The sequence below is a fragment of the Erpetoichthys calabaricus genome, chromosome 14 (genome assembly GCF_900747795.2).
Source record: "Erpetoichthys calabaricus chromosome 14, fErpCal1.3, whole genome shotgun sequence".
Classification (NCBI taxonomy): Eukaryota; Metazoa; Chordata; class Cladistia; order Polypteriformes; family Polypteridae; genus Erpetoichthys; species Erpetoichthys calabaricus.
Genome location: NC_041407.2, coordinates 55,285,506 through 55,301,234, shown reverse-complemented (window position 1 = coordinate 55,301,234; position 15,729 = coordinate 55,285,506). Strand labels below are relative to the sequence as shown.

Genomic DNA, 15,729 nt, shown 5'->3' with positions numbered 1-15,729 from the left:
GTGTAAACAGTGATTTTAAGTGAATAGTGTTGTGGTTGACAATGTTGAACTAGGGCTGGACAATATATCAAATTGTGATTTGATTCAATATTTAAGAAAAATCAGTATGCAAAAGCCAAAATCGTGATGTTAGGAACTTTTGGATTTTTTTTTTGTTTTTTTGGATTTTCTAAAACTTCTTTTGAACTTAAAAAAAAAAAATTAAAAAAAAATCCTCAAAATCTCCAGTGCACTTTCTAACCATGTCCTACATGTCGCTTGGCAGTGAAGAGTGTGAGACAAAATTCAACAAGGGTAGAAAAGGAAAGTTTAGAACAGGTCATTTTAATGCTGATGTTTGCGGATTGTTTAGTTTTATTTATGATGAAATTTCAAGCAGTACAACATTTAAAGATAAAACACAGTATTGTGTATGAAGAAGCTATTCAGGCATTTGTGCAATATTTGCTGTACCATTGCATACTCTATACCACAGGCAGCAGGTGCAAGGAGACAAGACCCTCATTGACTTACCATATTGCAAAACAAACTTTTGCCTGCTTAAATGGTGTCCTCAAAATATTTGCTCTTCGTCAGTGTGCAGATAACTACACAAACAATTAATTCACATCAAAAATATGTAAATGTGAAATTTCCCTGACTTCATAAGAGGGTAAATTCTTTTAAATGTATTTCTGTATGTGGAGATCCTAACTGCATCTTCCTCCAAGCAAGGCATATGATGAGAGATGAGTGAAATTGGGTTGACTGCTTTTAAAAACGTTTCTAATTTAAAAAAAGGTATATCACTGAAAGTTCAATATGAAGGATAAAAGTTGAAATGACATAAATCTGCTATCATTATAGAGTTCTTTAAATGTCATGATATCTGGTGACTCCATGGACTGCATACTGTATAGGTTAAGGAAGGCTGAAATGAGTGATCACTTCTGAGAATGCTACTAGCATTTTATTGACTTGTACTCTTCAGTTTGGCTTTTTGCTATTAAGTGTTTGATTTGTGATGTCACTTCAAATAAAGACAAGATCCAAAAAAGGCAAGTTACCAATATCTGTTTATTGTATTACAGCTCAATGTGGAGGCACCACCGAAGAGCTAGAAGGAGTCATCCTTAGTCCTGGATTCCCAGGCAATTACCCAAGTAACAGTGACTGCTCATGGAGGATCTCCTTGCCTGTAGGCTTTGGTCAGTGCTCTTATGTTAAATGTTGGTAAATAACTAAGGAACATGCATCAATAACTGCAGTGTGATTTTATTCCTTTTGGTTCAATATTACTTTGATAAATATTTAGAATCTTTTAAGCACAAGTCTGCTATATTGTTAAACATACTTTGTTTTTCCCATTTCAGTCTTTGGATCTGTTCAGTGATGTTTAGATTGTCTTTTGATTGCTATTCCTTTTGCTAGCAAAGCTGGGAAGTATAATTAAATTATATTAATATTTACTTAAGGTAAAAACACATTTCACAGTTATCTACACGACCATTATACTGTTCAGAATATAGCTGGTATATATTGCCGTCTCTTAGAGGATCTGTGAAAAGGGGGCTTGTAGTGCCAACTTAATCTCAAAAGTGCTGCTCCAAAAAGAAAATATGAGGCATAATTCATACCATAATGGGGGTTTGAAACACAACTAAATTTACTGCAGCATTCATACTGCATGTTTAGGGTTTCTTTTCAGGTTGATGATGTTTTTGACCACCTTGTGGTCCTACACCTTTCATTTTCCTGTTACTTTTAGGTTATGCTACTGTTAGAACAGATGGACAATTTTTCTTTCTCAGAACGGAATGAATCCTTCATTTGCTTACCTCCCGACCCTACAATGATTAACTCTTTTGAAATTAGAAATGTTATATAGAATGAGGTCCTCGGGTTATGTCTCATGTTTCTTTAAATTTCCAAGGACATCAACCACACTCCAAATACTAAACAACTAATACACTTTTTGGCTTGTTTCAGTTTTTTATCAATGGGTCCTTGTATTGATTATTTTGTTTTAACTAAGCAAGCACATGCCTCTTCATGTAATTGTTACCATAGCGGGACCCTGGTTTGATTTTCACTAAGGCAATTTTAGCATTTTTTTTCTAATAAGCTTATATTTCTGTACTGTTTTTCACATATTTCTTTTTTAATTTAGTTTAACAATCATTTTGTATCATTTCTATTTTATGCTTTTATTACTTGTGACATACAGTACCTCAATTAGGTTTTATTTTGAAAGAAATCAATTCAGTGTAGTTTTAGTTTAAACAAGAACTATTATGTGAAGATTAAGAAATGCATGCTGTGTCTTCATGCTACACAAATTCTAGAAATATGCAGATATGCCCATAAATAATAATAATAATACATTTTATTTATTTGTAGACACCTTTCTAAACACTCAAGGACACCGAACAATAGATAAAACACAGATTATAAACAAAAATGAAGAACTGAACCTGCTTTCACTCCATCCATCTATACAGAGAGTTATCTTGCAGATTTTTCATAAAAAGTGCTGCAGTCATATTGCAACAGTGTGTGTCCATTTAAGGATCAGGATGTTTACTCTGGCAGCATTGGTCAGTTTAAACCTCAGATCACATACTACAAAGTATCATGTAAAGGCAGGTAATTCATGCAGCCTGCTAGACCTTCCTACTTCAGTAAGTAGCTATACCAGTGGCTCTCTGCTTTTGTCTTCAAACAACTTGGGAGACCAGACAGCAGTTTTCTGCAGATGCAAAGTCATTGACAAACCTAGCCTGTCTTTTACTTTCTTTGATACATCTGTGTTTTCAGCTTGTCACAGACCTCAGCCATTTATAGTGAAAACATTTTAAGTGTTTTTAGACTTGGCAGGCTCTTTCTCTTTAACTGATTTCCACAAATCTAAAAATCATATACAGATGTGGACAAAGTTGTTGGTACCCTGAAAATTCATGAAAAAGTGGTGTATGCCTCCTTAAAAGTGCTGACATGAAAAGCAATTGTCCCATTTATACCTGCATCCCTTAGATATGTCAGTGAGTAAAGCAAAGCTAGTGTGAAAAGAGATAAAGTATTTGCTTATTCCATAATGACCTGGATACATTTGTTGGTATCCCTGGAAAAGATCATTAAGAATTGGATTTTTCAAACTAGCTATTTTCTTTAATTAGAATTACATATGTCTCCAATCATACAATCAGTCATCAGCCTACTTAAAGGATATACTTAGTCACTTTGCTGTTTGGTATCATCTTGCATTCCACACTGAACAAAGAATAAAGGAGAGTTGTCTGAGGAGATCGGAAAGTAAAATATAGACAAGCATTTTAAAGGCAAAGGCTGTAAGACCATCTCCAAGCAGTTTGATGTTTCTGTGACAAAAGTTATGAAAATTATTAAAAAGTCTAAACTTTCAACTGTAGACAACTACCCTGTATGTGGCTGCAAGAAGAAAATCGACCCCAGAATGGGCAGCATGATAGTGAGAATGGTAGACAAAAAGCCAAAGACAACTTCCAAAGAGATACAAGCTGAATTCCAAGGTTAAGGTTAGTGTCTGATCGCACCATTTATCTCTTTTTGAGTGATAGTGGGCTCAATTAAAGAAGACCCAGGGAGACTCCACATAAAAAAGCCAGACTGGAATTTTTAAAATGTATATTGACAAGTCACAATGATTCTGGGAGATTGTCCTTTGGACAGACAAGACAAAACATGAGCCTTTTGTCAAATAACATCAGCTATATGTGCACAGACGAGAAAATGAAGCTTTCAAAGAAAAGAACCTCATACCTATTGTGAAACATGGAGGAGGCTCAGTTATGTTTTGAGGCTGCTTTGCTGCGCCTGGCACAGGGTGCCTTGAGTCCGTGCAGAAAACAATGAACTCTTAAGACTATCAACACATTCTGGAGTGAAATGTATTCCCTGGTGTCAGAAAGCTTGGTCTAAGTTGCAGGTCATAGCCCTTCAACAGGATAATGGTGTAAAACACACAGCTAAGTAAACCCAGGAATGGCTAAGAACAAAACATTGCATTATTCTGAAGTAGCCGTCTATGAGCCCTAATCTGAATCCTATCAAACATCTATGGGTAGAACTGAAATGTGCAGTCTGGAGTAGTCACCCTTCAAACCTGACACAGCTGGAGCAGTTTGCTCAGGAAGAGTGGGCCAAACTACCTGTTGATAGGTACAGAAATCTCCTTGAGAACTACAGGAGTCGCTTATTTGCAGTGATTGACTGTAAAGGTTGTGCAACAAAATATTAGGTTAAGGGTCCCATCATTTTTATCCATACAGTTTTCATTTGTGTTACTATTTGAAATATTCTGTTGAATCAAAACTCTAAAGCAAAATCTGATTTATATTAAACATGGAATAAATAATGATCGGTGCACATTACTTTAGTCAGTCTGAAGTTATTTTGGAGACAATTGTGGGTTCTTCTTTTTTCTTGGAGGTCATACTAACAAATTTGTCCATGTCTGTACATTGATTATACACTTGCCGTTGTTACCAGCAGTGACATTTCTGAGTCTGTATTGCAACATGTAAACAGTACAGTGAAGTTCTCATTGCTGTGTGCTTACCAACATGTTGCCACTCTCTGGCACCGTGATCAGTTGAGTATTACTGCATTTCCTCAAAACGTTGGCTTTCATATCTAAGATAACCACATTACTTCAAAGGTTAGAATTATAATTGGACAGGAAGGTAATGTGAAAATATTCATCCCATTACATTTTTCCACATTTTACTGTCACACCATTGAAACATGTATTTAGCGGTTCTATTGAGGTTTGTTTTGAATAAAAATTGGGTAATTTTTAGAGTTTCCATTTACAGCCAGTTCTTTGTTGTGTGTCCATGTCCAAAAACAAGTTCTTTCTAGATAGCTGACAAACTGTTAAGCTCATTAGGCTTCATAGACACATGATAGCCAGACAGTCAAGGCTACTAGCAATTGGCTAATTTAAACAGAGAAATAAAAGATTTTAACTTTCGCCCATTTTTAATTTTATAACTTTTTGAGTATTCTGCTTTTCTTCATTTTTAAGCTTTTTTTTATTTTGTTTAACATAATGCATTCTGTAGTCACTATAATTATAGTTTTTGCTAAAAATAATAACTTTAATCCCCACTGTGGTTACTGTTGATATAAGACTGGCACATTCTCTTTGTGTTTGCCTGATTTTTTTTTTTTTGGTTTGTTACCACAGCCCAAAGATGTGCATGTTAATTTAACTTGACTAGACAAATCTGCTGTTATCTAGGTTAAATGCATTTTTACCAGTGTGATAATAATGCAACACAGACATCATAAAGATTTGGGGCAGCCACCCGTATATTGTTTTCCCGGCTGCAAAGGTTAAGTTTATGAAGCATGATGTGCATAGAACAGAGTCCAAAACAGAACTGCTCACAATAAACGAAGATGGAGGCTTTAAAGGCCCGTAGAGGAACTGACGTCATCAAAAGGGCCGGAACCAGAAGTGACGTCAGCAAAGGGGCCGGCGCCGGAAGTGATGTCATCTGAGGCGGCGGAACCTTGCAGGATTTTCCGGGAAAGGTCTGTAGGAAACTGAGAAAGACAGTCAGCACACTCTGCCGCCCCCTGGTTGGATGTTTTATTATTTATTATTTTATTATTTATTTATTTACTCAGACCCTTTAGCTGTCTGCTACTCGCATGTGTGTGACAAGGCCCATTGGGTTGGGCATCCTGCACCGAGAGGTCATGGGCACGAGAGAGAGCATCAGCGCTGGCATGGAGAGAGCCCTTACAATGAATTAGTGAAAACTTGTAAGGTTGAAGGTCAAGAAACCATCTAGTGACCCGTGGATTTGACTCTTTGTGAAGGGCCATCCACTGTAGGGGAGCATGATCCATCACCAGAGTGAACTCCCAGCCCAAGAGATAGTACCTCAACTGTGTAATCGCCAATTTAATTGCAAGGGCTTCCCTTTCCACCACTGCATACCTGGTCTCCCGATCCAACAGTTTCCGGCTCAGGTACATGACGGGGGTGTTCAACACCATCGAGGCCTGTGTCCGAAGCGTCCATCTGGAGAATAAAAGGAAGAGAAAAATTAGGAGCTTTTTAATATTGGTGCTGAAGTAAGAGCCTGTTATAAGTCGCAGAATGCAGCATCCACCTTGTCAGTCCATACCACATGATTAGGAGCCCTCTTCTTTGTTAGATCAGTCAAGGGCGCCGCTCTCTGAAAACGTAGGTACGAACCAGCAGTAGTCCCCGGCCAATCCGAGAAATGCTTGGACTTGCCGCTTGGTTCGCGGACGGGACCATTTTAAAATGGCATCTATTTTTGAACACTGTGGTTTCACAGTACCCCGACCCACCAGGTAGCCCAAATATTCCTTTTTCAGTCCAAAGAAACATTTCTTGGGATTGATACGAAGTCCAGCTTCTCCTAGTGTCCGCAATACCGCAGTGACCTGCTCTATGTGTTCCTTCCATGTGCTGGAATAGATGACAATGTCTTCCAGATAGGCTGCACTATACGCATTATGGGGTCGGAGCACTTTATCCACTAGATGCTGGAAAGTCACAGGAGCTCCGTGTAACCCAAATGGAAGGACACGATACTGCCAGTGTCCGCTAGGGGTGCTAAACGCTGTCTTGACCTTCATGGAGTCCGTTAAAGGAATCTGCCAGAACCCCTTTGTCATGTCAAGTGTGGTCAAAAATTCTGCCTGTCCAAGCCTCTCAAGGAGGTCATCCACGTGAGGCATGGGATAAGCATCAAAAAGGGAGACCTGGTTAAGCCGACGGAAGTCATTGCAAAACCTCCAACTGCCGTCAGGCTTACTAACCAAGATGACTGGACTGGACCAGGGACTATAACTTTCCTCTATCACTCCTAGTTCCAGCATCCGCTTGATTTCCAGCTCCACTTCTGCTTTCTTTGCCTCAGGAAGTCTATAGGGGCGGTCTCGGACTATAACCCCCGGTTCAGTCACTATGTCATGCACAATCGGAGAGGTCCTCCCGGGTTTTTCACTCACCACCTCCAAGATGGACAGGATAGCTGATTCCAGATCCCGTCTTTGTCTGGCAGTTAATTCCTCGCCGAAATTAAGGGTATCTATGTGAGCAAAGAATAAGCAGGGCTGAGCGGAGGAGGGATCTGACTCCCTCTCCTTCCACGGCTTCAGCAAGTTCACATGATAAACCCACTCGCTTGGTCTACAATTGGGTTGTTTCACCAAATAGTCGACCAATCCTTTTCTCTCCTTAATTTCATAAGGGCCGTGCCAATGGGCGACTAATTTAGAATGGGAGGTGGGAACTAATACTATGACACGATCCCCCGGACAGAATTCTCGGAGCATCGTGCCATGGTCATAATAACGGGCCTGTACTGCTTGTGCTTCTTCCATATGACTTTTTAGAATAGGTCGGATTTTCCCAAATCTATCGCGTAATTGCGCGATATATTCCAAAATATTTGTAGAGGGAAGAGCCTCTCCTTCCTAGCCTTCTTTCAAAATATCCAATATACCTCGGGGTTGTCATCCGTATAATAATTCAAAAGGTGAGAACCCTGTAGAGGCTTGTGGGACTTCCCGATAGACAAAGAAAACAAGGGGGAGGAGTTGACCCCAATTCCTCCCATCCCCGCTGACCACCTTGCGAAGCATCTGTTTGAAAATCTGTTTGATTAAACCTCTCCACTAGACTGTCGGTTTGAGGATGATACACTGCGGTCTTTAAGTGCTTTATTTTCAGTAACTTGGCCGTCTCCCTGAACATCTCCGAGGTAAAAAGTGTCCCTTGGTCCGTTAGGACTTCTTTAGGAATACCAACACGCGCAAAGACCCCCCACTAGTTCCCGTGTGATTGCTTTAGATGTAGTTGAGCGCAAGGGAACAGCTTCCGGATATCGGGTCACATAATCCACGAGGACTAATATATATTTATGTCCTCGGGCTGAGGGCTCTAAGGGTCCTACAATATCGACCCCGATTCTTTCAAAGGGGACATCAACTAAGGGAAGAGGAACGAGAGGAGCACGGTCCCTCCTAGGAATTTGCCGTAACTGACATTCCGGACAAGAAATACAAAAACAGCGAACCTCCTCGTTAATTCCTGGCCAATAAAATCTGAACTTGATCCGCTGTAAAGTTTTTTCGGAGCCTAAATGGCCTCCAAGGAGGTGGGCGTGTGCTAATTCACAAACCTGCTGCCGGTAAGTTCGTGGGATTAACAACAGATTCCGCGACCCGATATAATAGATAATTTTCTATTACAAAGTGAGGTCCTTGTGGCATGGGCTGGTGTGTGCACTGGTCGTTGACAAGGACTGCTGGATTTTTTTGCAAATTTTAGGGAGTCATCATTCCACTGCTCCCTTTTAAAAGAAGCCGGTGTTTTTCTAAATTGGAAGTGTATGTCAGAGAGAGGGTCCGGTCTGACCTCAAGGGGCGGGGATTCCTCCCGACTTGTCGAGGCGCAGGTGGATGACATATTCGCCTGCAATGGTTCAGAAATCTCCCCGTCCTCCTCGTGCGTTTCCGTATCTCTCTCCGCCGGCGGTCGTGGTCGCGATATGTTGCGGTAAGACATATCGGCAATCAACAATGGAAATGTTGCTGCCGGAATCAAACAGAGCATCAAGTTTGTAACCATTAATGACTACGGGTACTGTATTCGATAATGTCAGGGGGTTAGCAAGAGCGCACAAACCGTCTCCTCTCCAACACCTACATCCCGCCTCGTTCACAGGTAGGTCGCACGCCCGGCGGCCCGGGAACTCAGAAACGGGCTCTGATTTATGTTGAAGAGACTTATTTTGTAGGATGTAATCCCAGGGAAATCCACTAGAGAACTGTTCTGCTCTCCCAGACTTCAAGACCGGCATGGGTGTTTTTATGAGCTGTATAAGCTCTTCCATACAATGAAAATCTCCCCAGTCCGGCTGGGCAAAGTTTTTGGGAAGGCTCTTTAGAAAAATAAAGCAGGCTACCTGTTGTACTATTTGGAAGGTGGTCAATTGAAATGGCCTTAGCCATAAAGCCACCTGTTCCCAGAGGGTCATAGCCTGCCCCTGGACTGATCTGTCGGGATCAAATTCCCAAATTTTTTATTATTCCTGCCTGCTGGACTGGGGATAGCCCATATTTAACTGGGACCTCAGCCCCAATGGATGGCTCAACTCTCTCCTCCGAGAGAGCATAATAAGCCCTGTTTGTTTCATCCCTTTCACACTCTCCACGTGGTAAGTTATAAGCCCGGGTTTGTATTTGGGGAGCAGAGCCTGTACTGAGTCCTTCCTGACCCCCAAACGCACATCCAGACCCCCCCAGAAACTCTGCCCCGGCACTTTCCTATCTGGTTGGTTTCATGTTCGTGTCCCGGTTTCTCCTGGGACTTCATCCTGCCGGCTACGCCACTGTGATAATAATGCAACACAGACATCATAAAGATTTTGGGCAGCCACCCGTATATTGTTTTCCCGGCTACAAAAGTTAAGTTTGTGCATAGAACAGAGTCCAAAACAGAACTCCTCCCAATAAACCAAGATGGAGGCTTTAAAGGCCCATAGAGGAACTGATGTCATCAAAAGGGCCGGAACCAGAAGTGACGTCAGCAAAGGGGCCGGCTTCGGCAGTGATGTCCGCAAAGGGGCTGGCTCCGGAAATGATGTCCGCAAAGGGGCTGGCTCCGGAAGTGATGTCTTCTGAGGTGCCGGAACCTTGCAGGATTTCCCGGGAAAGGTCTGTAGGAAACTGAGAAAGACAGTCCGCGCACTCCGCCGCCCCCTGGTCGGATGTTTTATTACAATTACTCAGACCCTTTAGCTGTCTCCTACTCGCACGTGTGTGACACCAGAATAAAAATCTAAAATTTCCTGATCAATAGACCACAGTCTGTTAGATTAGACAACTACATTTCTTCCACCCTGACACTAAACTCTGGCATCCATGGTGCTGTGGGCTGAAACCCCCTACTCTACTCCCTCTCCTCTTATGACCGTTTCCCCATACATGCCATTATGTGCATCGATGGCATCACGATAGTAAGCCTCATCAGTAACCATGATGAGTTTCAGCCTGCAGAGAAAAGGTCCAGCACTTAATGGCATGGTGTTCCAACAATAACCTGGCCTTAAACATCATGAAGTCCAAAAAAATTTGTTGTGCACTATAGGAAGTCCAAAGACTGCGGGTAAATTCCTGTCTTCATCAACAGGACTGTGGTTGAGAATGTTCTCCAGCTTTTGGCTCCTGGATGTTAGCATTTCTGGGAATCTTCATGGTCCCTCAGCACCTCCGCCTTGGTCAAAGAAGGGGAGCACATCTTTACCTAATGACTACAGACCAGTGGCACATATGTCTCACATCATTAAGACGTTTGAAAGACTGGTCCTGAGTCCTCTTGTGGTAGACCACTTGGACCCACTGCAATTTGCCTATCAGACAAAGGATGCAATTATTCTCACCTGGATAAAGATGGCAATACTGTGGTGATTATGGTTCTGATTTCTCCAACGCCTTAGATATCATGCTGCCATCCCTGTTAAGTGGTAAACTCAGAGAAATAAGGTGGATGAGCATATGGTGTCCTGGATAATGGACTATATGTCAAGCCGTCCGCATTTTATGAAACTCAAGGACTGTGTTTCTGATACAATTGTGAGCAACACTGGAGTACCACAAGGAACAGTCTTGTCTCCTTTTCTCTTCATTCTGTAAACCTCCGACTAATAACACCAGGTCATGTCACTTGCAGAAATTCTTAGATGATTCTGAACTTATGGTGTGTTTAGATAGATAGATACTTTATTAATCCCAAGGGGAAATTCACATACTCCAGCAGTAGCGTACTGGTAAAAAAAAACAATCTTAAATTAAAGAGTGATAAAAATGCAGGTATAACAGACAATAACTTTGTATAATGTTAACGTTTACCTCCCCTGGTGGAATTGAAGAGTCGCATAGTGTGGGGGAGGAACGATCTCCTCAGTCTGTCAGTGGAGCAGGACAGTGACAGCAGTCTGTCACTGAAGCTGCTCCTCTGTCTGGAGATGATATTGTTCAGTGGATGCAGTGGATTCTCCATGATTGACAGGAGCCTGCTGAGCGCCCGTTGCTCTGCCACAGATGTCAAACTGTCCAGCTCCGTGCCTACAATAGAGCCTGCCTTCCTCACCAGTTTGTCCAGGCGTGAAGTGTCTTTCTTTATGCATGCCTCTTTAGCATACCACTGCGTAGAAGAGGGCACTTGCCACAACCGTCTGATAGAACATCTGCAGTATCTTATTGCAGATGTTGAAGGAAGCCAGCCTTCTAAGGAAGTATAGTCAGCTCTGTCCTCTCTTGCACAGAGCATCAGTATTGGCTGTCCAGTCCAATTTATCATCCAGCTGAACTCCAAGGTATTTATAGGTCTGCACCCTCTGCACACAGTCACCTCTGATGATCACAGGGTCCAGGAGGGGCCTGGGTCTCCTAAAATTCACCACCAGCTCCTTGGTTTTGCTGGTCTTAAGGTGTAGGTGGTTTGAGTCGCACCATTTAACAAAGTCCTTGATTAGGTTCCTATACTCCTCCTCTTGTCCACACCTGATGCAGCCCACGATAGCAGTGTCATCAGCAAACTTTTGCACGTGGCAGGACTCCGAGTTGTATTGGAAGTCCAATGTATATAGGCTGAACAGGACCGGAGAAAGTACAGTCCCCTGCAGCACTCCTGTGTGGCTGACTTCAATGTCAGACCTGCAGTTCCCGAGACGCACATACTGAGGTCTGTCTGTAAGATAGTCCACAATCCATGCCACCAGGTGAATCTTCTCCCATCTCTGTCAGCTTTTCCCTATGGAGGAGAGGTTGGATGGTGTTGAAGGCACTAGAGAAGTCCAGAAACATAATTCTTACAGCACCACTGCTTCTGTCCAAGTGGGAGAGGGATCAGTGTAACATATAGATGATGGCATCCTCCGCTCCCACCTTCTCCTGGTATGCGAATTGCAGAGGGTCGAGGGCGTGGCAGACCTGTGGCCTCCGGTGGTGAAGCAGCAGCCACTCCATGGTCTTCAGCACATGTGACATCAGAGCGACATGCCGGAAGTCATTCAGCTCACTAGGACGTGATACCTTAGGGACTGGGGTGATGTAAGATGTTTTCCAAAACCTCGGGACTCTCCCCTATTCCAGGCTCAGGTTGAAGATGTGCTGTAGAGGACTCCCCAGCTCCAGTGCACAGGCCTTCTATTATGATAAAGAAGATGAGTATAGGAGTCAGGTGGAGAAGTTTCTTTCGTGGTGTAAGGAGAATTGTCTGCAAATGGTTATTGACTTTTGTCACACCAAAGAGCCTCTGTGTCTGGGCACTATTCAAGAAGAGGATGTAGAGGTGGTCCACTCCTACAAATACTTGTGAGTCCACATTAATGACATTTTGGACTGGTCTTGGAACACAGTGGAACTATATACGAAAGGGCAGAGAAGGCCCTTTTTTTCTTAGGAGATTGTGTTCCTTTAATGTGGGAAGTGACATTTTTCAAACTTTCTATAACTACATGATGACCAGTGCAATTTTCTATGCTCTGGTGTTCTGGGCTGGTAACATCACTTCAAAAGAGGTCCATCAAATCAAAAAGCTAATTAAAAGGGCAAGCACAGTTATCTGAGACACTCTGGACACACTGGAGGTAGTTGTGAAGGAAAGAATTAAAACAAAACTGATTGCCATTATGAACAATGCTGCAGATCCCCTCTCTGACACACTAAAAGTGAGTAATTTCAGCCAACGAATTTTTCAACAGAAGTGTGTGAAGAAACACTACTGGGGCTCTTTTTTACCAACAGCAATACATCTGCATAATGCCTCACAGTAACTGTGACAGCCACGTCAAATCCTTTCTTTCTTTTTAGTTTTATTGCTTTATAGTCATTCTAGTGTGTGTTCAGACTAAAGTGTGTGTGTGTATATTTATTTATTTATTTTTCTATTTACATGTTTAAGAGCTTCTGTAAAAAGACAGATTTCCTCTGGTGACAAATAAAGTTTTTTCCCTCTATGCAAAACTGCATGTCATTGTCATGGCACTTGTACTGTGTTCAGTTAAATCTAATTTAATCTAAACTCCCTACAACCTGTCAGAGACATTCTTTGTTCAGAAAATGTTTGGGTAGATGGGTGAAACCTGATATTTCCAACTAAATAGGACCTCTGTTGGTGGGTTTCAAACCAGTGAATCTCAAAATGTTTTGAAGCTTAAAACAATGGATTTATATAACGAACCCATTGTGTTGTCTAATCAAAATAATGATGAAATTTTGCTTACCTGTTTCACTACCAGCCTGAGTATAAATAGTAAACAGAGACAGAAGTAAATTACCATCTCATTTTCATTTGAGTAATACATTATAATCCTGTTTGTGAAAGTGTACAAGTATGAATAGTGTCCCAAATGCCTGAGAGGTATCCTTAATATAGGCTATCATGTCATCCATTTTGTAAACTGTATGTCAAAAATAAAAAAAAGTGTACTCCCAGGTTTGCATGCTTTGAAGCAGAAATAGAAATTATATTTTTTTTATGGTAGACTTTTGTGACACACCAGCTGTAAAGCTCTCTTTGGAGGAAAACAAACTGTACAACATCTTGTCTCAAAAATGTTGAAATTTTAAATGGAAACCTTGCTGTATGCAGTATATTGAAATGTGTCTATAGGAAAAAGGTTTAGACAGCTTGTTTAAATAAGAAGGTGTATGTGATTTCAAAGTGGCTTTTTATTCATTATTTCATGATAACTTAAATGTTCTGTACATTCATGTATTTGAAGGGCACTGCAAAGGATATGTAAAGGTCTCCACCTTAAACTTGAGAGCATGTTTAGCAATGTCATAAAATCTCCATGTATCACAACTGGGACAAATGTTTTCAGTTTCCTGCTTTAGCTCTCCTTTACATTCAGTATCATAAACCGGTGTGCAGTGCCTCATTTTTTTTCACCAAAGTAAATTTAAGTAAGACTAAAACAAAATGAAATTTTAAAACATAAAGGCAGTTGCTCAAAAGTTTTGTTGCTAACTCTTTTTTAATAACATTTTTTAGGGGCTCATATTCAATTTAGCAACTTCTCTACAGAGGCAAACCATGATTTCATAGAGATCCGAAATGGCCCTTTTGACACCAGCGCTGTGATTGGCCGGTTTAGTGGCCCTGAACTGCCTCCATCTCTTCTCACCACCTCCCATGAGACAACTATTTACTTCCACAGTGACCACTCACAAAACAAACCGGGCTTTAAATTTGATTACCAAGGTAAGAGCAAGCTTCACAGTTTAACCTTTTTTGTCACCCCTGGATTCTCATGTAGGTGATTGTGCTTTTGCTGTTACTTTACAGGATGAAGAATTAAATGAATAATATCAATTAAGAACACTTTAATTAATGCACCTTCTGTCTTTATTGACAAATTTAAGTGATTGAAGCACATAAAATTTTCTTCATTGTCTGTCTTTGCACCAAGAGCTGTGGTGTCAGTTTGCAGATGGCTAATCTTTTACTATACCTACTGACAACTGGTTTAAGATGAAACATTTGAAGTGGAATTGGTTACAATGTTTATTTCATTGAATCATTTGCCTTTTAAGTACGAGTGTAAGAACTGGGTAAGGGAACATCTTGATAAAGCCCAGTAATAGAGCTAGAAGGATGCACTAACAGGGGCAATGCATTTGCCCAGTCAGATGACAGTAGGCCCTGTAGATGAACCGAATTGTTTTCAAAGTACTACAGGCAGAGGAACCAAAGAAGAGGTTCATAGAGACTGGGAGATTAGGGACTTGATTGCCTCTTATATAGGCAAGCAGCAGAGAGGGCTGTCCTGGAGACATAGTCTCTTATAGGTAACTGAGGGCTCAGGTAGTATGAAACCTGTGTCCTCTAGAAGGAGCTCTATTCTGGGGTCTCCATTTCAAAAGCAAAGCCTCCTCAGACTATGTGTATAACTCCAGAACTTGGTCTAAAGTGGCTCTGACAGGTTTAAACCAGCAATCTTAATATCTGTATCTAAATCTGACAGAAACAATTAGCCTGATGTAATAGTCTCCTCTTGGTCTTTACTCTCAACCTTGTTTGCAATCATTGTCAGGAGGAAGAAAAATAGCGTGAAGGATTTGAGGAGAATTTTTCATTGTGGTACTGGGCAAATGAGAGAGCCACACTGTCAGATTCAAGACAGATGGTTCTAGAGAGGCACAGGTTCTTGTTTTGTGTGTAATTTTCTGTTTGTCCTCTACTCATCCCTTACTTGTTCCTCTTGTATTTAATAAATGCACTTCTTTCGCATCATTCTGAGTCAGAAGAACTCGAAATGTACTTGTGAAAGTGCTTTGTAAAGAGCATTCTGTAAAATCAAGGTTGCTTATTAGACATAAAACACAAAGTTGCAGATTTCCTCCCTGCCATGGGAATCGTGACCACGTGCGCCTAATAAGTCTTTCTTTCAGGCCCAGAAATATTTAAGCAATTGTAACATACCTGTAAAGTGCCTTAGGATGGTATTGAACTTTTTCTTCTGATTAAGTGTCTGTTCAAAATGAATACATTCTATTAGAATGAGGTTACCTGAGTAATAAAACTATAGCATTTTTAGTTCACCATTTTAGTTCTAGGAATATGGAGAAAAGGTGAAAAGATTAGATTCCATCCCTATTTTTCCTGTACCTGTTAGAGAAGTGACTGGTTGCTTAGTCATTGTCTGCAAA

General features: G+C 41.2%; 1 protein-coding gene across 1 annotated transcript in view; it reads left to right on the top strand.

Moving 5' to 3' along the window:
• csmd2 (CUB and Sushi multiple domains 2) overlaps window positions 1-15,729 on the top strand; it is a 991,046-nt gene that overhangs the window by 868,760 nt on the left and 106,557 nt on the right. The window contains exons 40-41 of the mRNA XM_051919055.1: window positions 1,071-1,187; window positions 14,072-14,281. Of these exons, the coding sequence (XP_051775015.1) occupies window positions 1,071-1,187; window positions 14,072-14,281 (327 nt within the window). The remainder of the gene's footprint in view (window positions 1-1,070; window positions 1,188-14,071; window positions 14,282-15,729) is intronic.